The following is a 24,581-nucleotide window of genomic DNA, read 5'->3' as shown; positions in this document are numbered from 1 at the left end:
CTCGGCAGGAGTGGGGAAGGAAGATGACGCCCAGCATTCATGCCCTGGTGTTGTCCCCTCCTCTTGAATCTGGGCTGGCCCCGTGACCTGTTTTTGCCCGATGTGATGGAAGCGACACCACAGCACTTTCGAGCCTCAGTCGTAAGAAGTTTGTAGATGGTACCTGGGCAGGTATGATACCCCAGCCTGTGCTCTTTTCCATAGCACATCCCCGGCTGCCTGAGGCTGGACCTTGCACCCACATCACGTGGTTTTGGCCAAATTCCCCCGTGTGACAGGATACTGGGTTTTCCCCAGGGCAGCTCACCCGGGCACCTGCTGGAACCCTAGGTTTTTTGTTTTTGGGGTTTTTTTTGGGGGACACGGCTCACACAAATGCACAAATCACCAAGTGCACGGCGTGGTATATTTTTACATGTGTATACACCCACGTGGCCACTACCCAGGTCAAGATCTCCAACATTGCCAGCACCCCAGAAAGTTCCCTCGTGATCACTGCTAGCCCATGTCCGTCCCCGGCCCAGAGGCACCCACTGTGCGGATGACCGTCACCATAGTGACAGTTCTGCCTTGAACTTCACATAAACGGAATCGTACCGCAGGTCTTCTTTTGTGTCTGGCTGCCTCACTCAACCTTGTCTGGAAGATTCACCCAAGTTTTTGCGTGTAGTTTTCTAACGTATGAATGGACCACAATCTACTCGTTCATTCAGAGGTGGAGCACTTTTCCCACGTTGGCCCGATTGTCCAGCTTGTCCTGGAGGCCGAGGAGGGGGTGGGTGGGAGGCAGGCACCGAGAAGGATGTTGCCATGGCCCAGGTGCTAGATGGGGGGGGGGGGGGGGCCGGGTTGGGCTAAGGCGGTCCTGGAGGCAGAGGACGGAGTGGAGGGATGTCAGGGGGGCTGGTGGGAGGCAACAGAGTATGGTGAGTGCCGAGGCTGGACGATTTGATGGCTCGGGGGTCCCGGTTCTTCCTTCTTTCTACTCGGCCGTTTTTAGCATATCGATGAGGCAAAGTCGTGGCAACATGGGGACTTCACCCAACACCATCTGAAGGCGGGGAGAGAGAGGCCCTCCCTTTCTTGTACCCTTTTCTTAAGAGCAAGGAACACCTCCCAGATGACCCCCTCCAGCCCTCCACCCCCACTCAAGTCTTCGCCCCCCGGCAACTCACTGGCTGGAATTACCTCCCGGGCCAGGGAATGGGATCACATCGTTCCTAAACCCATCACTGGCCAGGGAATGGGACGTCTTCCCCACAACCCACATGGTTGCTCCCCTGTGGGTCTTGCCCTGGACACACCAGGGATGTTCACAGGGCATTTGCTCATGCCGTTCCCTCACTTGGAATGCCCTTCCTGCTTTTTCCATCTGGAAAAGACATAGTTCAAAGCCACCTTCAAAAGCCCTCTCCGATCCGCAGGCTGGGTCGGGGTCCCCTCTGGGTGCCCACGACCTCCGGGACCCAACCTGTTTTTGTGCCCTCGGTGGGGGCAGGGTCAGTCCTTGATCACCTCCCCCGGTGCCCGGCCCGGATTGATGGGGAAGGCCGTGGGGGGTGAGGCCAGCTCACCTGCCCTCCCACCTTAGCTACAGCCCTGCAGATGGGACAGCCGGGCTGGGCTCGAAGTGGCTGGCAACCGGGACCAGGGTTCGGGAGCCGCACAGCTGGCCGGCTGGGATGAGGCCTCCAGCCTGGTGGGCCTGGGGTGGCCGCGTCCACCACCCGCCCCCACCTTGCCCAGGGCTGGACGTGACCTCTGGGCACAGCCTCAATAGAGGACCGAGGCTGAAAGGCAACCATTTGACAGGAAAGCGAACTAAGGCTTAGAGAGGGGATGTGGCTGGCCCCAGGTCAGAGCCTCAGCTCCCCTCGTCTTTCCAAGGCCTAGACCTATAGCGCCCACTCCAGGGCGTCCCAGGCTTTGAGGTGCACATGAATCGCCGGGGGTCCGTGTCACAGGGCGGATTCTGACTCAGTAGGCAGGGGCGGGGCCCGGACTCGGGAGTTTCTAACCGGCTCCCTGGTGACGCGGCTGGTCTGCAAACCCCACTTGGCGCTGCAAAGCCGTGGCCCTGATGGAGGAACTAGATTCTCAACTCTGCCCTCAGAGCTCCCAGGCCGCCCTTCAGGAAGGAGTGCCAGTGGGGGGTGAGGGGGGTGGGGAGGGTGGTGAAGCCCCGACCTCCATAACCCGCCCTGCCCCAGCCATCCTAGACGCCAGAGCCGCGGGAATATTTTATTAAGTTAAGAAGGCTCATGGAGCAGAAGAGAAACGCCTTCATGGGGCGGCTCCAGTGGTTCCGTGCCCAGCACCCCCTCAGAGGAGGAGGTGAAGCCTTAGGGAGCTGCCGGCTCCCTCTGCCCATCTGTCCCTCTGTCCAGAGTCCCAAGGTGTGGGTCCCCTCAGGGCAGGAAGTAGTTAGTGGGAGGTAGGGTAGGAAGAGGGTGGCTGGCTGGCTCCCTGCCTCTCCCACCAGAGTCAACGCTGCCGTGGCCGCTGCTGCGCCCCTGCTGGACCCCCCCCCTCACCCCCTGGGGCAGGGCCACGGGCCCAGAAGCCTGAGCCCCCCGTGGCTGGAGACAGAGGGGGAGCCAGCGTCCAGGAATTGGTTTTTTCAAAGTATAAAGTGTTGGGGGGGGGGGAAGGAAAAAAAATCTATATAAAAATCTCTTCACATATAAAATCCTGAAGAAGGTGCAAAAGGTAAGACCCAGTGCGAGGGGCGCGCTCAGATACGCAGAGTGTGTGTGTGTGTGTGTGTGTGTGTGTGCGCGCGTGTGTGTGTGCACCTGTGTGCGTGTGTGTGGTGGGGACGAGTGCACGTGCGGCCCACAGCGGGCGGGGAGAAAGCTTGGCTTCTGACTTCCATCCGGCAGGAAGGAGGGCGACTGACTGGTCCCCTCAGTCTGGGGGCGTCTGCTGCGGGGCTCGGCCACCAGGACCTGGAAGACAAGAGTCGGGGAGCGGCAGGCTTAGGCCAGGCAAGGGCGGCGCTGGGCCTGGCCCACAGGGTGGCCTTTCCTGCGCGTCTCGGGAAGTCCACAAGGACTGGTCAGAAAGAAGCAGCTCCAAGGGTGCCTGGGTGGCTCAGTCGGTTGACCGTCCGACTTCGGCTCGGGTCACGATCTCGCGGTTCGCGGGTTCGAGCCCCGCGTCGGGCTCCGTGCTGACGGCTCGGAGCCTGGAGCCCGCTTCAGATTCTGTGTCTCCCTCTGTCTGCCCTTCTGCTGCTTGCACTCTGTCTCGCTCTCAAAAATAAATACACACTAAAAAAAAACTTTTTTAATTAAAAAAAAAAAAAAAAAAAAAAGAAAGGGAAAGCAGCAGCTCCAGGTAGAGCCGGCATTAGGAAAGCCACCGTAAAAATGCTCCGAAGCCTGGTAAGTCAGAGATGGCCGTAAGACTAAGTCGGGGGCCAGGCTCCATCCGTGATGTCGGAGGTGTGGAGCTCGGTGGAAGGAGCACTGTGGCCGGTGAGGGATGCGCGTCACGCTGCCAGGCCTGAAGGTGGGGCCAGCGCCCGGCACCTGCCACCGCGGCCGACGCAGCTGAGCCAGCAGCGGGGAGGAGGGCCGCGGGCTGATGAGGCTGCGGGTGTGGCTGTCCCCATTCTAGAAAGGGGAACGGAGGCCACGAGAAGGAAGCGCCCTGGGCCCGCTGGCACGGTGAGTCGGGGGTGGATGAGCCTTGGGCTCGCACCTCCAGGCCCAGTGCCCGACTTGGCCCCGCCCCCGCTCGGCCGTGCCCGCCCCTCGGCACCTACCTTTACTCGGCCAGGCTGTTGCGCATCGACTCCTTCTCCCGCAGCGCAGCCATGGCAAGGCGCAGGTGCTCCTTCAGCTGCTCGATCTCCCGTTCCGAGCGTGTCTTGATGTGGTTCAGCTCTACGTACACATCCTGGTACTTTCCCGAAGCGAAGCGCTCCTTGTCCTGGGAGGGCGTGGAGGGGCCGTGAGGCCACGAAGCCTCCCCGACCTGGCCCGCCTACATGGCCCAGGCCCACGGCGCTCTCTGCCGGCACAGAGCAGCCAGGCCCCTGCACAGCCCTACGGCCCTGTCCCTTGGGGCGCCCCCTCGGCAACCCCTAGCCCTGAGTACACCCTCCCAGCACGGCCCAGTGAGCCTCCAGGATCATTTTCACCTCTCGAGACGGGAGCCGAGGTTCAGGGAGGCAAAGGCCACTCGGCAGTGAGCGGCCAGGATGTGAACCAGGTCGGCCTGGCCCAAGCCTTGGGCCCTTTCCATGAGTCTGACTCACACATGCTCACAGAGGATGTCAAAGACTTAGGGACGTGGCACCAGGCAGGCCAGGCTCACAACCCTGGACCCAAATCCGGGCCCTTCCCCACTGCCAGCCACGCAGCTTCCTCACTGGGACGCATGCTCCACCCCGCAGGGACTTGGGTCTTTTCTGTTCACAGCTGTCTCTCCAGCGCCTAGCACACAGTAGATGCTCAATAAAAATTTGCCGAATAAATAAAAGCAAGTGTGGCCGTGGCCAAATCACTTATCCTCTCTTAGCCTGTTTCTTTGTCTCCAAATAGGGACAAGGACACCTTGTCCTCGGGAGAGGCCCGAGGAGAGCCGTGACATGAGGAGGCAAGGAGAGTGCCTGGCACAGAGCAGGCGCTCACAGGTGGGTCCAGAGGCTCCCTCCCCAGCGGCCCCCAGTCAGGCCCTACCTTCTGCAGCATCTGTAGCTCATCCCGGAGGCACTGCACCTCCTTCTTCAGGTACTGGAGCTCGTTCTCCTTCACCCGCAGCAGCACCTGGGGTCATGGGCGCCAGGCTGACCCAGGGCCAAAGGCCAGGGCCACCCCGGCCCACGGCACCCTGCAGCCTGGCTCTCTCTGCCTCAGGCCCCTAAGATGCAACCCCCAACCTGCACCAAGACCCACCGCACCCCATGGGCAGGCTCCTCCAGGAAGCCCTCTCTGATTTCTCCTTGCTGGTTCGAAGATTCAAGAAGTTAACAGATATGAAGGACTTACAGAAGCTCCAGACAGAGTAGAGCCATATATAAATTTTCGTACAATAAAATAAAACACGAAGGTGATCCTAGGATCACACACGTTTTCTCACTCCAGCCTCTCCCGGTAAGGGGGGTGCCAGCCTCATTCTACAGAGGAGATACTGGAGGGGGCAGGACCCGAAGGGGAGGGCTGGACTCTGGCTGTAGGGCTCTCCTCCCTGGGGCCCAGCCCCGCGCGAAGCGATGCCACTCCCTGCCGCAGGGCACAGCCGGCCTGTCGGGGCCCCGAGAACCAGCCAGGCTGCCCGGCACGGGGGTGGGCGCTCACCTCCAGCTCACAGGAGCTCCGCTCGCTGCTGCGTCCACAGCCGTCGCTGGTGCCCTGCGAGGCAATGAAGCCGCGCAGCCGGTCGATCTCCTCTGACAGGCGGGCGTGCAGCTCCTGGGGGGCAGGGACGGTCAGCGCAGGGACGATGGACCGCCGGCCCCGGAGCCCCCCATCCCGGGCCAGGCTCACCTGGTTGTGGCGCAGCAGCTCCTGGCCCTCCTGCTGGCAGCGCCGTAGCGTGTGCTCACGCTCCTCGGCCTGCCGCGTCAGGGCCCCGATCTCCAGGCACTTCTGCGAGTACTGCTCGGACAGCACCTGCAGCTCCCGCTTCAGCGCCGCCACGTCCGACCTGTGCGGGGCGGAGGACGGCAAGGACGGCATGGGACTCGGGGCAAGACAGACTCAAAGCAGCTCCGGACTCCGGGTTCCCGCCCTAGTTTTGCCTTCAGTCCACTGTGGGGGTGTGACCTGGTGACAGCCTCTCTGGGCCGCAGGTGCCTCCCGTATGAGGGGCTGAGTTAAGCCTCAAAGGCCTCCCAGGTCCTAACATCCCAGAACTGTGCTCCGTGGCCAGGAGGGACACCTACTGGCTGAGGGTGGTACTGTAGCCCAGCTCTAGGGGACACTAACCGGAAGAGGAGGGGGAGGCTGAAGAAGGGGTCTGAAGAGCTATCTCCGTGGACTGGCACGGGGGTCTGGCTGAGGCCCCACCGCTTCTGTTCCCTGTGCCAGGTGGCTGATCGGGAGTCTCAGCTGGGGGCAAAATGATGTGTCCTCTGCCGAGGGGCCTCGGCATAGGTTCCTGCCTCATAAACACCAAGGTGGGCAGCTGGGCCCTTAGCTCAGAACGAGGCCCAGCCCACAGACCCCAGGGTCCGGATGCCAGCTTACTGGTGCTGCTTGCGAAGGCCATCTGGACCCTGTTGGAGACTCCGTGTCTTGCTCAGTTCCCGGCTCAGCTCCTCCTGGTAGGCCTTCTTCATGGCTTCGATGGCTGGAGGCAGGGCAGAGGCATGGGGGGATCTTGGGGAGGGGTCAGCAACAGTAAGCTCCACCTCCTCCAAGGCCCCACAGATACCATGCAGGCAGGAGCAAAGAACACTGGACCAGGCTGTATCAGGAGCTGAGGGGCTTTGGGTAAGTTGCTAGACCTCTCTGAGCCCATCTATCAAGGGAGGGTGACAATCCCTGTCTGACGGGACAGTGCTGGGGAGACGCCTCAGCATCTGACCACTGGTACGTCTTGTTGGTCATGTCCGGGTGAGGCCCCACACAGCCGGCCATCCCTGCAGAGCCTGGAGGGTTCTTTAACAAGGCCCAGCTCCCTTGCCCAGCCCGGCGGTCAGGAGTGCAGGGGCCGCAGCTGGTACAAATCTATGCAACTTTACGCAGGGCACTTAACCACTCTTTGCCTCCAGTCCCTTGTTGGAAAACAGGGTTACCAATAGCACCTTCTCTCGTGGGTTATTGGAAGATGCATGTAGAGCATTTAGAGCAATGCTCGGTCCAAAGTAAATGCCCAGTAAATGCTCCCGTTGGCTTATTTTTCGGGCTGTGAGCAACCAAGGACCAAGTGTTTCCACACTCACGCAGGGTTATTGGGAGGATTAAATGAGCCCTCACCCATAATCTTATCCATAATTCTCAAATCCGAAGGCTCTGAACACTGAGAGCTTTTCATAACTCTTTTGGTGGCAATCCCTGACCCGAACAGACGCAGGGCCACTTGCGGTCATTCTCAGCCCACATTCAGCATGACTCTGAGAAATTTCACTGTAAAAACCTTAGTGCTAGATTCCAGGGGAGAGTCCAGACTCTGCTGGGAAGGATATCTAACTGATGTACTAAGTTATCTTCCTAAAATGCAAAACACACTGGCCCCAGGCTGTTTGCGATGAGGGGCCAACGGGGCCGCCGGGGGTGTGAAGCACGTGGCATAGCGCTGACAGGTGGGAAAGTTCTGGATCACGTGACTTCTCTCGTCCTTTCCTATCACTCTGCAAACCGCTCCGAAGTGCTTAGGATGTACCAGACCTACACAGCAGGTGCCCAGTGAACACAGGGAGGGAGGGAGCTGTCCAACGTCTCGGGCATTCCTGTTTCCGGCTTGGGAGGGCAGGGGGTGGGGTTCAGGGCACGGCTTTGCAATCAGGGTGCTCTGAGCTCCATCCCCGGCTCCGCCATCTGGACAAGTCGCCAACCTCTCTGTGCCCGTCTATTCATCTGTTAAATGGGGGGCCCTCGATCAGGCACTGCAAGGGCCAAGGGTGCTCGCGTTCCCCAGAACGGGGCTTGGCAAAGGCTCACGCCTTTCCTCCCGCTCTGCCCAGGGTCTGGCCCTCTCACCCGGGGAGATGGCACTTCTGTGGCTGAGCAGGCTCTACCCCAGCACAGAGCGCGCACCTGAGCACGGAGTTGGGGCTCCGTGCGTGTGTACGGCTTGGGGGCGAAACCCCCCAGTGGCCGCAGGCCCCTGAGGGAGAGGAGTCACAACCCAGGGGGACAGTAGGGGTGGGGGGGGGGAGCCTTTTATTGCCTTGGTTTCTCTTTCTCAAGTAGGAGCAGAGGCCCGTTCTAGGGGCTCCAACCCCCCCCGGTGCGTTTTCCCAAGTCTCGCATTGAGACCCCCCCCCCCTTATCGAAAGCTGTCCCCGACTCAGCCAGGGGCCGCAGCTGGGAGGCTGGTGGGGCGCAGGGTTCTCACCCGAGGCCGTGGCCGCCGTCTCCTCGGCCAGGAGCCACTCCTTCTCCTGCTGCAGCCGCTGCAGCTCCCGCTCGTGGTGCCGCTGCAACTCCGCCATCACCTGCTGGTGCGAGGACTCCATCTCGGCCAGGCTGCGCTCGCACGCCTCCTGCGGGCGGGAGGCCGGCACGTCCCGGGGCTGCCCCCACTGCCCAGGACACGGGCCCCCTCCCCAGCCCGAGGCGGGGAGCCTCAGGGGCAGGCTTCTCCACCTCGCCCCCCTGGAGCCGGGAGCCACCGGCCGCACCTGCGCCTGCTCCCCCGGTCCACAAACCTCACCCTGTCACTCTCCTGCTTCCAACCCTTCTGAGGCTCCTATCCTGTGGGGCCAAGTCCCTGCTCCCCTGTCCGACCCTCGTGGCCTCAGCCTGGGCCTTTCCCCACCAAGGAAGATGGGGAACGCCAGTCACGGCATGTTCACATCTCTGAGCTTTAGCTAAGGCTAAGCCCTCTGCCTGGAACGTTCTTCCGCTACTTTCTCTTCCGGGATAACTGACTTTGGCCTGCAGCCCAGCTCAGTGTCCTCCCTGCTCTGCCTCTGGACGGCCTCTCCCCTGCCTCCGAAGGCTCTGCTTCTGCTGGACTAGAAGTTCTCCCAAGACAGGGAAGACCTGACCCAGCTCGGAGTCCCCGGCGTCTGGACCAGGGCCTGACATGGGGCAGGTGCTAAGTGAACTGAAATTGATGACATCACAACACAGGGCCTGCAGAGAAGACTGGCAAGTATTTAGAAGACTGCTAATGCCCACCGCTTGGGAGAGTCAGCTGTGACGGGTGTGCCGAGGGCAGTTGATGGCGTCACCACACTTTCAGTAACCCCATCCCTCGACCTAGCAGAAAGTCACATGTATAAAGACCTGCGGACGAGGGTGAAACAGATGAAAACGGGACACGGTCCGAGTCCCTAACGGGGGAGCCCTTAAATAAAGGATGGGATCGAGCCTTGCAAAAGAGGAGGCAGGAGGGCAGAGAGGGAGAAGTGACCACGGAAAGTCAATGGCGGGAAGCGAGGGGGACCAGACTCTCCGTTGCAGGCTTTGAAGATGAGGGAAGGAGCCAGGAGCCAAGGAGCACAGGTGGCCACAAGCCGCCGGGAAAGGTGAGGAAATGGGCCCCACCTGGAGTCCGGCGAGATCCGCGTTAGGCTACCGTCCTTCAAACCCCTGAGATGGTAACTTTGGGTTATTTAAGGTTGTGGTAAATTTCTTTCAAGAGCAACAGGAAACTATACGGATGTGCTCAAAGGTAACCAAGGTGACCCCTGGGGTGGGAGCAGGCAGAAGGAGAGCTCAGGTGTTTATTTCTAACCTTTTGATTTGTTTGAATTATTTTCGAAAATGTAAACATATTTCTTATATATTTGAATTTAAGATCATTCAAAAGGGAAGGGCAAGAGCCCCAAGAAGAAATCGAAGCAGAGGGCCAGATGCGACAGTATACTCCACCCCCCCCCACCCCCCCACCGACACCATAGGGCATGGTGGGTGGGGACCGACCTCCACCTGTCCAGCAGCCACACCAGAGGGCTATAAGGGCCAGGCCTCCTGGGTCCAGGTGTTCTGAGTGGGGGGCAGGGAACATCTGTCCCTCTGCATGTGTCCTCCGTGTCCCTCCAGTGACAACAACAGAATATAGCTTTGGAGTTCCACACACTGGGTCCAGAGCCTCGCTGTACCGGAGTGAACTTGAACGAGCCCCTTCCCCACTCTGAGCCTCAGTGTCCTCATCTATAAAAGACCCATAAGGCCAACTCATGAGGGTCCCTAAGATAAACCCACCTACAGAGATGGGAGCAGCACAGGGGGTGGGGACTGATGTTCTTAAAGGGCCAGATCAGGCAGGCGGACCCGGCAGTTAATAGGGGGTCAGAGGCAGGACCGAGACCAGGAGGAGGGGCTCCTAGAAGGCCAAGTGCTATTCTCTCTGACATATCTTCCCGAAGGCCGGCAGCCACCTCTGACAGGGATCAAAGTAGATGAAGAAATGCCTGTAACCACCCCCCCCACATTAGGCTGGAGGGAGGCAAAGGAGGCACCAAAGCCCCAGTGGGTGAAGCCCCAGAACCACCCCCCCCCCCACCCAGCTGCTGTCTATGGAAGCCCCACAAGCTAAAAGATTCCAGGACGAAGATACCAGGCTGGGGAATCTCTCCCCAGCCGTCCACTCTCCAGGGTCTGCTGAATCCCCAGCCACCTCCTCCCGGGCTGGCAAGGGGACACAGATAGCTCAGCTCCTCTTGTCTGGCACCCTCCACATCTGGGGCCCCTCCTCCACTCCCGTCTTTGGCTTGTTTCCTTATCATTCCCTTCTCACCTCCCCCAATTCCGTCTGTACCATTCCCATCCCAACCTAACAGGATGAAAACACCGACAGCCTTTGTGGTGTCCAATGGCCCCACGGGCACCAGGAAGCCTGGGATGCAGACACAGGTCTGCCTCCCGCTTGAGGGTCTCACCGCCTCTCTGGGCCTCGGTTTCCCCATCGAGAAGCTGAGAAGTCAGAGCAGTGCTTTTCGAACTTCATTGGAGGGACAGAAATCTTTCCCTAAAGGAAATCTAATGCAGGTTCTAAGGGTAAAATTGAAGAGGCTGCTCGGATACCCCTGGCTATGAATGGACCCACCCAGAAAGGTAGCCCCTGGGGCGTCGAAGGGCTCCAAGTACAGTCTGAGGCCCTCCGGGTGGGGGTCTCTGAGGGTGTCCCAGCTGCCTCAGGCTGTGGTGTTAAGCCACACCCAGCCTGAAGACGCCCCACCCACTCTGTCCTCTGACCTCTAGAGAGCCTTTAACAACACTGGTCCCTCCCTCATCGCACCCCTCCCTATGTCAGGTGACCCCAAAGTCACGCCCCCTCCCCTACTCAGGTCCTAACTCCCCTTGGCCCAGGTCTCCCTTCAGTTGAATGCTTCACCCACCACTCAGCTCCAGACGGCTCCCTGGCCTTGCACAGCCGCCCAGACTCAGGGCACCTAGGGGCTCTCCTCTATCTGCTTTGGGCCCAGTCACCCAGTCCTAACCTCTCCTCTCCACACACCCTCCTACAGCCCTCTCTCCTTAGGTCACCGTCCTAGCTCCTGACGCTGGCCCTGTGCCCTCCCAAGCCCCCCTCCACCCCAATACCACTTTCCCCACGTCATTGTCAGACCCCAAATCTCCTCAGGTCTGCGGAATGAGATCCCAACTCCTTGGCTTGCTGGAGGTCTCCACTGTAGACACCCACCGGCCCTCCACCTCTGGCCCCAGCCCGTGCCCCCACCCCAAACCAGTGCTCTGCTCAATGCCCGCCCCCCGGAAGCCTGCCTGAGAGCCCCGCACATCGACCTCCAACCCTGGAGCTTCTAGAAGGCCCCGCCCACACAGAGCCTAGGATCCCAGCACTCTTTTCTACTTTAGGCAATGGCGGGCTGACGGCCGACAGCTGATGGTCATATATTTTGCAATTCTGTGACACGATTAAGCGCAGCCATTTTAAAAGTTAAAGTATATACGTTTACAATTAACTACGTTAAAAACAAAGGTGATACTCATTCATCACTTCCTAATTATCTCACTGCATTTTATTATTGTTTATGCTCTTAAGGTTTTTTTCTTTGTTTTTAAAGATTTTATTTTTAAGTAATCTCTACACCCAACGTGGGGCTCGAACCCAAGACCCCGAGGTCAAGAGTCCCGCGCTCCACCGACTGAGCCAGCCAGGTGTTCCTGTGCTCTTGAGTTTATTTACATCTTCTGTGTCTTGTATGGCGGAAACGCTCTATAATTCTGTGCACGTGTATCTTCCCGATTCGGTGTTCAGGGACATCAGCCACAGTGGGAGTATTTACACCACGGAAATTGGTGAGCATTGCACGTCAGGGCTTGATTTAGTGTTTTGCTGACTTAAGCGAGGGATGAGAAAACGCTAACAATGCAGATTCAACTTCCCAGCGTGCCACATCTACGACCATCACATTGTCACTAGAACACGGACCTGAGAAAATAACTCTAAATGGAATATTCTCAAAAGGAAACTATTCTCCAATTCGGCTAAGAAGCTGCAAGTGACGTTGATCAACTAGAGTTTTGACAGATGTCTTTTTGTTTTACTCGTGAACACAAACCAAACTGTCAACCGACACGCACGGCAGAACGACACTCGCTTGTCAGTTAGCTGTGCATACAAGCGTTCGGAAAAACCAATGAAAGTCACAGTCAATTCCGAGAAAAGGCAATGTGCTATATATGTGGAATTCACAATAAAAGTTATATATTTTGTACTTGCACACTGTGTCCTACACATCCTTTCGATCAGTAAAATTTATGGGAAACGTACGTTAGTGTGTATGTGTTTACATACACATGGGTTTTTCTGTCAAACGGTTACCAGACCACTGTCCCAGGCAGACGGAGTGTCCCCTGGGGGCCACTGGAGGGTCCCACATCCCGCGGGCCTTGGCCTGGTAAACACGGGCAGGATTTCTCTGTGCTTAGGGAGTGACCCCGGGGGCCTGCCCGTTGGGGATCCCATTCCCCACTGGCCCTCCTTCCCCAGGGTGGTGTGGGAGAAGGGGTCCACGTGCAGAATGTCACATGGGGGCTCACACACAGGCTCTGCAGTCAGCCGGAACCGAACTCAAATCCCACCTCTGACATCTGCAGCTCAGTTGACCTCGGGCAAGTCCCATAACCTCTCATAGCTCAGTGGCTTGTCTGCAAAACGGGCACAGTGATCACGTCTACCCGCTGGGTACATGACATACGAGGACGCATATGAAATGCCTCGCACGGGTTCCGCTACGCTCCCAGAACGTTAGCTGTTCTCTGAAGCCACGGCAACCAGAAACCTGCCCCGAGCCCCCACGAAACAGCCCCCCGGCCTCACCTGCGAGATGTAGCCCGGGGGGATATGGCTGTCCTCCTGGGGCCTGGGTGCACTCTGAGGGGCCTCTCCTTGAAGGCGCCACGCCTCCAGCTGGGCGCGGAGAGACTGGACCTACAGGGGGAGGAGGCGAGGTCAGAGGGAACCTGGAAGCCGGCAAGGGTCTGGTGGCAGGCAGTGAGGAGCTTTGGGTCTGGGAAAGGGAGGCGGCCTGCGGCCGAAATGCAGGCCAAGGGGACGTCCCAGCACTTTCCTGGATGGCCAGGTCAGTGACCCAGGAGAACTTTGTCCCAGAGAAGACTAAACGGGGTTGGGAGCAGGACACTGTGATCACAGATATTTATCCCTGCAGGCGGCAGGGAAACGTCTGAGCCTCAGTTTCCCGCCAGGACAATCAGGACAAGGTCTACCCTCTGGGACCACGCGACCGCTTGGGAGGGTTACATGAGCCAATGTAGGTAAAGGAGGCCTAGGACGAGGTATTCAGAAGATGCCTAATAAGTGCTCTCTCCCTCCTCTCCCCTTCTCTTTGGTTGCGGAGGACAAAACTAAGGAGGAAAAAAAAAAAAAAAAAAAAAAAAAAAACACCCCAAAACGAGAAAACACCGAGGTCCAGGAAGCAAGATTCCGGTTCACGGGAGTCTGGGGCACCACACGGTGAATCAGGAGTGAGCTTCCCGTCACTTTAGGAATGCAAGATAAACGCCACAGCGCGACGGCAGGGACAGGCGGGGCGCCGGTGGGGCGAGGGGGCTCCCCGAGGCCGGCCGGGATGCCTACCTCCTTCTCCAGCGCCTCGTGGCTGTCACGCGGGGGCCCGCGGCGCTCCCCGCGGCTTTGGTTGAGCAGGGCGGTGAGAGGCACCCGCTTGTTCTCCCGCAGGGGCAGCTTCTCCAGCTCCTGCCACTTCTTCTCAATCTCCTCACTGAGGCGGCTCTGCTGGTCCTCGGTCAGGGGGGCCCCCGGGCCCCGGCGCGGCGCCTCGCCGGCCGGCGTCTCCACGGGCCTGCCGTCCGTGGCCTCAAACCACTTGCGACGCTCCTCGGAGCGCTGCGCCAGGTCCCGCTCCAGCTCCTCCTGCTTGGCCGGGCGGTCGGGAGCGCGGGCCGGGGTGCGGGCCCGCTGCGGGGAGCCCTGAGTCAGCGGGGAGAGCTCCACGTAGTCCAGGGACTGCCGCTGCCCGTCCGCCTTCCGCGGGCCGCCCCGACCGATGACCTCAGAGCCCACCCGCTGCTCCCCCGCCTTCAGGGAGCCCTTCTGGGTGCTGTGCGGCGTGTTCTCCTTATTGCAGTCCGAGAGCCTAGGGTGCCAGCAGAGCCCCGTCAGGAGGGACGTGTGACGCTCAGCCCCCAAGCCTGCGCTTCTGGAGCGCCACCCGTGTGCCAGGGCCCGGGCACAGACCCCGGTGGGGGAAGCAACCCAACCTAGAGGTTACAACTAGAGATTCATCATTAAAGGACCCTGGGAACCATCCCAGCTCCAACGCTTAGCAGCAGAGGGACCAGGAGAGCTGGCTTCCCTCCTTGACCCTCGGTGACCGCACCTGTAACATGGGACAACGGTGCCCCTCACAGGATGGGCGTGAGCACTAGGCGAGTGAATGTGCCTAAAGCGACCGCGAGCCCTTTGCCAAGGCTGATCAAAGTGTTATTACGAAGGTGCGGTTTGAGGCAGGGTCCTGGGTTCAAGAGGCTCACAGTGGAAAGGGGAAGATGCCCACGGTCACGGTTGAGGGGGTGAACAGTGACCTCTGGGTGCACAGAACATGAACGGCGGCAGTCGGCCCCTTCTTCCGTTACTTGCCCAGGCAAAAACTACGCCTCCCGGCGTCCCGTGCAGCTGTGGGGCCACGTGACTACATTCTGCCCAGTGGTGTGAGAGGCGGCACCCTTTCCAGGACCAAACGTGCCCTGGCCTGGCCCCTGGCTGGGACTCCGTGAGGACAGAGCCAAAGGCGGGAGTCGTGGGCCACGGAGCTGCCCCACCAGGCCTGGAGGGCACACCTCTGGATTGTTCTGGAGAGAGAAAGAAATCTCGCCCTTATTTATGCCACTGTGTTCGGGGCTTCTTTGTTACAGCAGCTGAGACTACAGACTAAGTAACGGTCGGGCTGCGTAGACCTGCAGAGTCTACAGTGGGCTCCTGGGCACATCCCTCACGTGAAGGAGGGGCCGCACTCAGCGTGACAGATACGGAACGTGAAACTCAGACAAGTAAGTCACTGGCCGGACGCCGAATGGCCGAGGTATGGCCAGGTCGGGGGGCTCGTGCCGGGGGCCTCCCGATACAATACTCTGCTCCTGCTGTCCCACAGCTGCAATTCCCCGCCCCCCGCACAGGCGGCTAGGGTTCACACTGTGTGCGGGTTCTGCCACCAGCTTACTCAGCCCTCCTACCCTCTAGTCACCTCCAGAGAGTGAGAGCTCCCCATCCAGACACCCTCTGCCCAACTGGCTTAGACGCAGCTCCCACGGTGCATAGACAATCAGCCACCTAGTGGTGGGGGGGGGGGGTGAGGGGGGTGTCTTTGACTCACTGGCATCTTCTCCAAAGAGTCAAAGCCCCTCCCCACCTTTCGGGCTGTCGCAGAATATAAAGGCATGGCAGTCAAACCTCAAAGTATCTTCAGGGGGGTGCCAAGAACGCTCACTGCCCTCTCTCCATTTTGTTGATGGAGAAACTGAGGCCCGGGAGGCACAGCCGCGGGGCCCTCTGGCGTGTGCCAGAACCCCACTCAGGGATGCGGGAGGAAGCGCCTCCCTCAAGGTCCCGCTCCAGCTCGGCACATACTTGGTGACATCCGGGGCGGAGGTTGGCCGCACGGTCTTCCTCAGAGCCTCGATCCAGTTTCGCCGGATACCCGAGGTCATGGCCGACAAGGTGTAGACAGCATCCTTGGTCTGCAAGTCCATCCCACGGGCAGGTTGCCACACGGCCAGCCCCACCGCTCCCTCGCCACCCTGCACCCCCAGGGAGGGTGGCCCGTCCCCCGCAGGAGGGCATCTGAGGTCCTGCGCCTGGGGATGAGCTCCCCTCCGCCAGCTGGCTCCAAGGTCTCCCCAACATTCAGCCCCAGTGACAGCCGGGGTCTCCCCAGACACGCAAAGTGCCGGCGGCAGAGCTTCTGACTGGCTCTGAGGACAGGGGCTCTAGGTGAACGAGGGAAGCCCCTCCCCCCCCATCAGGCCCCTCCCCCCCGCACAGAGTCTCACGTGGATCTGGAAGCCATAGTTGCGCTGCACCGCGTACTCGGTGACATCCGTGCAGGAGCGCAGGTCGATCTCGCCATCCAGCTCGTCTGCCTGCCGCGGGAAGGCCACGACGGTCCACGATTTCCACTTTCCCCACCTAGGCCCCCCAAGCCCCTCCCGGGGACACCCCCCTCCCCAGCACCTGATGGCGGCGGGGAGCCTCCCCACTTTGTCTCACCTCCTCTGCGGTGGAGTCCCTGTAGTACTTAAGGCTTGAATCTGTCAGCACAAACCAATGCTTCTTCCACTGTGAAGGAGACGTGGCGGTGAGCGAGGGGACGGGGCGGCAGGGAGGGTGGGACGAAAGGGTGTGTGCGTGCACCACTCTACAGCTGTCCTGGGTCTGGCCAGGTCGACCGTGGGGGCCCCGGCCCCCTAAGCTGCCCTGTTGGGGAGCCAGCGGGGGAGGGGGTCAGAGAAGAGTCAGAAAATCCAGATTTTGCAGCCTGGCCCTTCCAGGGGCAGCGTCTGTGAAAGGGGTTGGCTTTTCCTCAGTGACCACACCTTCCCTGTCCTCCTGGGAGCCCTTCTCTGACTTGCTGACAGCAACAAAGCCCTCTGGACCCTCTCCGTCAAGATCACCAAGGCTCCTACAAGTGCACGACCCCCCCCCCCCCGCCCCAGGGCAGACCAGGAAGGGGCTGTGACCTGTGTAAGGCCATTCACCTAGCAAGTCAGGGAGCAGAGCTTTGCGAGTCGTTTTCCCCATGGCCCTCTGGACCCCCTCAGTAACCAAGGACAAGTCTCCCAGAGTAAGACTGGAAGGTGGCCTGGGGGGGGGGGGAGGTAGGTGTCTGAGCACTGGTCCTATTCTGTTTCTTGATCGGGTTGCTGGTTACACGCGTGTTTGGCTTGTGAGTGCGTTATCTGCACATTTATGATTTGGGCCCCTTTCTGCAGTGCCGCTCTCTGCTCCGGCGGGCGCTGGGCTGGCAGGACGCACAGCGAAGGGTTGGGGCGCCACCACAGCCTGATGTTCAATGTGCCAAGCTCAGCCCGCCTCTGGGCTTCTGGCCATTCACTGGAATGCCAGTCAAGGTCCGCCCACCACCAGGGTCAGCACATATCACCCAGTCCTCAGCCCTCCGGGGGCTCCCCCACATCACCAAACTCCATCCACGTTGTTATTTCAAATATTTAGGCTTCTTTCCTCAAGAAATGGCAAGTTTTCAGGGGTGTGCTGGGATGACACTTTCAACTTCTTTCTACACGGCCTCCCCGAAGAAATAGGGGTTGAGCCTCCAAGAGACCTAGATTACAGCGATTTTATCCCTAGCTGTGTGTCTTTGGTCAAGTATCTCGGCCTCTCTGAGCTCCATTCTTGGCACTTGTGAAGGAGGGCTAATAAGAAGGTCGGAAGTGTCTATCCCTCCCTAGTCTATGACAGTTGAGGAGCTAGATGGAGTTCTATGGCCTTAGGCAGCCCAAGTTCTAGGCCTGGGTCTACCGAAGCGGTGACTAGGCCCAGAGGAGAAGTAAGCTTTGTGGGCCTGTCCCCTGTCCGTGCACCAAGGGGCTGGGCTGGCTGAACTCCCGGGGCCCTTCCAGCTCGGACATTCCAAAACCCTGTGAAAGAAGATGAGCAGTGGCCAGCTCTGGGTGGGGCCTGTAATCTCTGCCCTCCAGAGACCCTGGGTGGGGAGGCTGGGAAGGGTCACTGGCAGGGTGCCAGGCCTTGTGTGAGCCTGGAGCGTAGCCACCAGAGGACTGGCGAGCAGGCAGCAGGAACGGAAGGCTGTGGGCTGGAGGGAATAAAACATGTGGGGAGGAAACACAATGAGATTCCCTTTGGCTCCGGGCCCTCCCCGGCATGCGGGCTGCGTGCCGACCCGAGCCACGGGCGCATGCAGGACAGGGGTGGGGAGACGTCCCCTCCCAGGCTGAGCGGGCAGGGAGCCAGCTCCAGCTCCCAGACTCCATCAGCCTGGCAGCTGAAAGGGCAGAGCCAGCGACAGGCCGCTGTCCCTCCCGGTTCTAAGGACGGACACGTTAGAGACAGGGAAGGGTCATTAGCTGAGCTATGGCAGAGACCCTACACGGCCCGACCTCTCTGACCCTGCTGTCTACCCTGGAAAGAATCCTCGTTATCCATATGCCCATTTCATAGACGTGGACTTAACATCTTCACAGACTTCACGTACGTCCTTCACAGAGGACGTAACCAGGGGAGCCCCAGGTGGGTGAGACTTCCGAGCCTGCGCTCTGAGACCCACTTCTATGAGGAGGGAGAGGCTCCCGCATGGCTGAGTCTTGGGGGAATCTGTAATGTCTCAGGCCAGAGGACCTCTGTGAAACCCTCAGACCCAGTCAGGGTCATCAAGAGGGGAGAGGGCCCAGGGGCTCTCAGTGAGAGGAGGGGATAGGGCGTAGGGCGTGAGGGGCTAGGAGGCCTCTACCCCTGCCACCGTGTATGCCTGCAGACTGTCCCAGGGGGCCAAGATGACAGCAGCCTCTGCTTCCCACCCCCTCAGCCCAAGGCCCACCCTGACTGCACGAGAAATGCCCGCTCTCAGGGTGCCCACTCTGAGCCCACCTGCACCCCTCCGCTCAGAGGCCAAGCTCTCTAGAGGCCGAGACAAGCTGCGGAAGCAGCTCAGACTCCTGGGCTGCCCCCAAAGACCCCCTGGGGCACTGAAGCTGCACAGGCCAACCCCTCCCCTCTGACTGCAGCCCTCCTACCTCCCCAGGCTCGTCCAAGATCGACATCCATCCTTTCTTGAAGTTGAGCAGATCGGGCTATGGAGAGATAAGGAGGCACATAAGTTAGGCCCGGTTGGAGAACCAACTGGGGCTGGGGAAGGAGTGTTGTACCCATCCTGCCCCCTGAGTCCTGCGAGACTGAGGTCCTGGAAAGCCAGGAGAGGGGGCTGAGGGCCCAGGTAACCTCCAAATCCGGGCAGGCTCCCCAACCACTGAGATAGCCTTGGCCCCTGTCCCCGACAACCTCTGAGAGCCAAGACGGCAGGCAGGGTGACTGGCACATCTACCACAGGTGGCCAGGCTCCCCTCCTGCCAGCCTACTTCCTCACGAAAGAGCAGGAGAGAGACCCCAGAGGGCTCCGAGAACAGCCTGAACCAGCAGGGCTGAGCAAACTGTCCAGTCGCTCTCACCGACAAGGCCAGGAGGCCCACCAGGAAAATGCCTTAAAGCCCCCGCTCATCCCCAACCCACTGACCCTCCTGTGGTCCAACCAGCCCTGCCCTGCCCTTCCCTTGTCCCCTGGAGACTCTGAAAGATGGAGCCAGGCCCAGGGTGGGGTCAGAGATCTCCGGAAGGGCCAGGAAGATAGCACTTCGGTGGAGGCAAGCCCTACCTGCCGGGTGCTGCCCAGGGGGGCGCGGCCCCGGGGTCGGGGGGCTCCCAGCCGCTGCATGTTCCAGAGGCCTGTGAGCTAGGTACCCCCTCCCACCCCCACCTAGATGAAACAGATGCTCATCCGGGTGGTTTCTCTGGCCACGCCCATCTGATGGGCGCCAGCCACCTGACCCTCCCTGCCCACCGGCAGACTTCTCTCTCGTGTCTAAGGCCTGGTCCCTCAGCAGAGTGTCAGCTTCTGCCCGCTGGCAGCGGGGAGAGCAGGGCGGGCCAAGCTGCGGGCAGGGAGGAGGTGGCCACCTGTCGCTATGGCCCTGAGCCCACCTATCAGTACCGCCATCACGGCCTCACCAGGCCAAGGTGTCTGGTTGCCTGGGAAGGAGCTTGCAGCTCGGCTCCGTGGGGTGGGCAGCAGAGACAGCAGCTGGAAACCGGAGCCACCTGACCTGGCCACCTCCCCTGACCCGCCTTCCTCCCCATTCTCTTCTTCCTCAGGTGGAGGAAGTGGCCCAAGAGGGGCTTGGCCCCGGGGCCTGGACATCCACAGCCAGCCACAGCCCAGGCTGTGCAGCCAGGGCCCCTGGATCTCAGCAGGCCAGCAGCCCCACCCCTGCAGGGCAGCCCCTCCCTGCATACCTGTCTGAGGGAGGGGACCCAGGCTCGGCTCAGAGCTGGGAAACCCTGGGGCTGTGTTTGCCCTGTCTCTCTCCATTCTTCCTCACCCTGTTCCCCACGAGTGCCAGAGGCTGCCCGGGGTGGTCCCAAGCGAAGACTGAAGATTGGCAGCTACACTCGGGGCCACCGAGTCACCTGGGTAACCTCCCTTCAGACCGGGACCTCCAGTGACCCCCAAGGTCTGGCCCACGGTGACTAGGCCTCGGCAAAAACCTGCTGAATAAATATCACTCCCCCACCCCCCCTTTACCTTCCTGATCGAAATTCCTGTGCTTTGGGGGCAGTCTCCACCCTCACCCCCTGGCTCTGAGAAGTCAGGCTATCTGGGATGGCCCACAGAGCTGGCCTTGCTGTCCAGGGGAAAGCCCCTGGGAAGGACGAGCAGACCACCGGGCCATTCAGACTGGGCCAGGGCTGAGGGATCAGCCATAGGCTTCCAGAGCTGAGCAAGGGCTCCCCAGCTAGAATGACAGTCTGGGACCCCAAGGGGTGCCTGGGAAGCAGGGGGGGAGGAAGGGTCCCTGTGACCTTCCCCTCCCTGAGCCCTGGCTGCCTAATGTAGCAAATGATGCTGGGGGTAGGGGTGCGGGGGGTGGGGGTCCTGCCGTCCCCAAAGCTTTGTGAGAGGGCTGAATGAGCTCCGTGTGGAGGAGCTCGGTGACCCTCTGGAAGCTGGTACAAACACACTTCGAGCATGTCAGGTACGAGATGGGCACAGTGACCTTGGAGGGAGGAGGATGCCAGTGTGAGATTTTAAACCTGCTGGCGGGAGCGGGGCGGGGGGGACAGGTCCTGCAGTCACCTGGGAACCTCTGTCCGGGGTCAAGAGGTCTGCTAGTCTAAATCTCTCATGCCACACCTCCACTCAGGCCCAGCCACCCTCCCTCCACCCAAGGCAGCTCACTTTCCCTTTGTCCCTTCGGGAGTACCGGCCAGCTCTCATGGCCTGCCCTCTCCTTCCTTTGGCCATGGCCACGGCCGCGGCCACAGCTCAGCATTGCCTCCCACCCGCCTGGACCACTGACACGGCCTCCTCTAAGCACACCTCTCAAAAAGGCCTAGGGCCCCGAGTCGGCTCCGAACCTCCAGGGATGGCTCTAGGTGGTTTCAAACCAAGGTCCAGCTGCCTGATGGCACAGAGGCCGCAGCTCACCCTCCCAGCCCAGCCTCCCCTTCGTGTAGGGAACCGTATATCACCACGTATGCTCTCCGATCCCCGGCACAGCGGGACTCCAGGCCCCTCCGCACCAGCCCAAGTCCTCCGCTTAAGTACCAGGCTTCCTCCTCCTCCATTGACCAGGCAAACCCCTACCCACGCCTTAAGACCCAACTTAATTGCCACCTCTGAGGCCCCTTTCCCTGCACACAACACACACCAATGGCAGCTGCCCTCCCACAGCCTCTGTTGCATTTGTGATTATCGTGAAGCCAGTTCCTTATCCCTCACAGGCTAGAGTAGAAGCAACTCCATTAGGGACATGTGCTGTTCACCCTCCAGGACCAAGGGGCTAAGGGAATGTTTGTGAAAAAAAAAAAAAAAAAAAAAACAACACATCAGGCACTGTTTTAGGCCAGGAAATCAGCTGCGATTGGGAGATGTGGCCCCTGCCCTGGTGGAACTCGGGAGACAGGCAATAAACAAGTGACAGGTATATAATCTGATGCCAGGCGGTGGCTTAGGGAATGAGGCTCCAAGGGCAGGGCTACACAGGGCTAAGGCAAAAAGAGGGGGAAGAGATCTTGACTCCAGGCCTTTAGGCATTTACCCATTCATGGCCACTTTACCATTTGCTTCCTGCAGCTCTCTGAGCTCAGGGCTAGAGGTCAGGAGAGAGGGAAAGGGTGTGAAGAGGCCCAGGAGGGACACCAGGCTGGGGCAGGCTCAGGCATGAAGGCAGCCATGATGAACCCAGAAAGCACCGTCAGTGGTGATCATGAGCCGCCTCTCTGCTCCAAAACCTTTCTTGGCTCCCCAGTGTCCCTGACCAAAGCCTAAACCGCTTCTCCTGGCCTTGGAGGCTTTCCTTCCCAGGTCCCCTTTCTATGTTGTCACCACTCCCCAAACACGACCACCAGCCTTTGTCTACACTGTTCCCTCCCTCCGTCCATTTCCACCTGATAAAGTCCTACAATCGCAGCTGGGCATCTTCCTTTGGAAAGCCCCTTCGCACCACAGGGATATGCTGTCCCTCCTTCAAGTGCCCCCACACGTTCAACATGGCCTTTCTCAAGAGAGGCGGCTGTGTACATTTCTTATCTAGCCCCAGCGAGAAAACTGGGGCAGACCGAGATACAAATGCTGGCTCAGCCCAGGCCGAGCTATGTCACTTGGGGCATGTTACTTCCCCTCTCTACACCTCAGTGCTCTCATCTGCTAGATGGGGAGTTACAATCATCCTTAAAGGATCAACTCGGGTAGCATGAAAGCACCCAATTCAGGATCTGGCAGGCACCCAGTAGGCAATGCAACCACCCTCCCCGGGGGCCAAGGGCTTGGGGCCTGGGGGTGGGCGGCCAGGACACTGACTCAGCTCCTCCCCCCACATCCCTCTGGCTCTCTGACCAAAGGGAGGCTGCTGACGACAGGAAGAGCCAGCAGGGAGGTGGCAGGATGTGCGGAGGCCGAGGAAGTCCAAGCAGCGGCCAGGTCATCATACTCTTAGGGGCAGGGGCCCTGAGGGCCCACCCCCAGCAGCCCAGCTCACTTCTTAGGGTCTCCACTAGCTTGGGGAAAGGGGATGTGCGCATGCGCAAACGCACCGAGCTCCACTCCATCACCCCACCCTCCAAGGCTGTCAGAGCCTCCCTAAGACTCTAGCCAGAAACCAAAAGCAGCCCCGCCCCTCCCCTTCCAGAACATCACGGTCAAGGGGCCAGACTGACCTGAAAAGAGGCTACTCGTTCCTTTACGTTCAGGGTAAACTCGGGCAACTCACCACCGCCCCCCCCCCACAAGCCTCGGTTTATCTAACTGTAAAATGGGAATAAAGGCCCACTCCGTTGCGAGGCTCAGTATGATCATTAAGGCATAGGTATTGATGTAACCGGAGGAGGGCTTATCCCCAAGAGGAAGACAAATCTCTGCCATCGTGTCCCCCACCCCACTCGTGGGCTTGCTCCGAGCCAAGGCCCCAGTGCTGCTGCGAAGTGGCAAGCCGAGGAGAATACGGCGTCGTGCCACTTCGGAAATCCCAGGACGGGCTCCCGGACGGGGTGGGACGGGGCGGCCCCTTCTCACCCACTCAACCTCGGGCGCCCATGCGGGTAGGCAGTCCTCCCAGGCCTGGATCAGCGCGACCCATTAGAGCCGGGGAGCGCCCCTCTCCAGCCCTGGGCGAGACCCCAGACCCAGGCCAGGCCCTTCTCCGCTCCTCCCACTGCCCGGAGCCCTGGGAGTCCCTACGGGCCTGGCAGCTTGGGAGAATCAGGTCAGGTCTTCACCAAGGGGGCTGGAGGGAAGGTGGAAAAGGGCCATCAGAAATTGTCCGTGACTGGTCCCACAAAAGTAGGCGGAGAGGGGACTGCCCAGGATAGGGAGTTCCCGTTTCCTCGGGGTCGCCGGGGCTCCTAGTCCGGAAAGGTGAGGAGGAGGCTGGGGGAAGTCGAGGCAGAACAGCCAGCTGGGGCCGCTGGGGTCGCCCTGTCTTCCGGCCGAGACCTCCTCTCGCCTTCGGGAAGTGAAGGGGGTGCCCAGGAGGGGAGCGGCTCGGCTGGGGCTCGGGCGGTCACTCTCCTCCCGGCCTGGGGCGCAGAAGGGCTGGCCCGGGGGGCCGGGGGGTGGGGGGGCACTCACCGTCATGGCGGCGCCCCGGGGCGGCGGGAGCAGGAGGCAGGGAAGTGGAGAGGGCTCTCGGGCCGGGCCCAGCGGCGCGGGAATCCCGCCGCCGCCGCCGCCCCTCTCGGCTGCCCGCCGCCGCTCCTCCGGCCCTTCCCTTCCCCGGCGCTGCCCCGGCCCCTTCCATCCGCCCATAAAACTTTTTTTTTTTTTTTTTTTTTTTTTTTCAAACTTCCTGGGAGGACCCGGGAGGGCCAATGGGCGGCGAGGCAGCCGGGACAAACAGCCGCGGGGGCCGCGGGCGGGCCAATGGGAGCGCGGGACGGGACGGGGGCGGGGCCTACCGCGACGGGACGGGCGCGCGAGGGCGGTCGCGGCCGGCGGATGGGGGCGGAGGGAGTCGAGGGCTGGGCTCCCGCCCCGGGCGCGCTGGGAGGAAGGAAGGACCCTGCGTGCAGGTGACTCGGTCGGGCCCCGGCGCGGGAGTGCTGGGCGGGGACAGCTGGGTGTGGCGCCCAGTCGCCCTGCGGTGGCTCCCGCGAGCCGCCGGACCGAGCGATGGCTCCACTCACTAAGGGCTCGGCGCCGCGGTTTGACGGAGACGTGGGCAATGCAGCCAGTACTAACAACTCAGCAGGTCCCACTCGCCGAGCCCCGC

General features: G+C 60.5%; 1 protein-coding gene across 1 annotated transcript; it reads right to left on the bottom strand.

Moving 5' to 3' along the window:
* Window positions 1-392: 392 nt before the first annotated feature.
* LOC102969651 (TRIO and F-actin-binding protein) lies at window positions 393-24,118 on the bottom strand. Its single transcript, XM_042993235.1, has 14 exons — window positions 23,942-24,118; window positions 18,837-18,893; window positions 16,336-16,404; window positions 16,119-16,208; window positions 15,697-15,806; window positions 13,687-14,206; window positions 12,910-13,020; window positions 8,011-8,158; window positions 6,198-6,300; window positions 5,496-5,655; window positions 5,307-5,420; window positions 4,689-4,775; window positions 3,770-3,936; window positions 393-2,948 (listed from the first exon to the last, which is right to left on the bottom strand). The coding sequence occupies exons 1-13, from the start codon at window positions 24,116-24,118 to the stop codon at window positions 3,772-3,774; spliced, it is 1,911 nt and encodes a 636-aa protein (XP_042849169.1). The 3' UTR covers window positions 393-2,948; window positions 3,770-3,771.
* Window positions 24,119-24,581: the final 463 nt, after the last annotated feature.

The sequence above is a fragment of the Panthera tigris genome, chromosome B4, assembly GCF_018350195.1.
Source record: "Panthera tigris isolate Pti1 chromosome B4, P.tigris_Pti1_mat1.1, whole genome shotgun sequence".
NCBI lineage: Eukaryota > Metazoa > Chordata > Mammalia > Carnivora > Felidae > Panthera > Panthera tigris.
The sequence above is the reverse complement of the archived record's forward strand: the minus strand, read 5'-3'. Positions and strand labels throughout refer to the sequence as shown.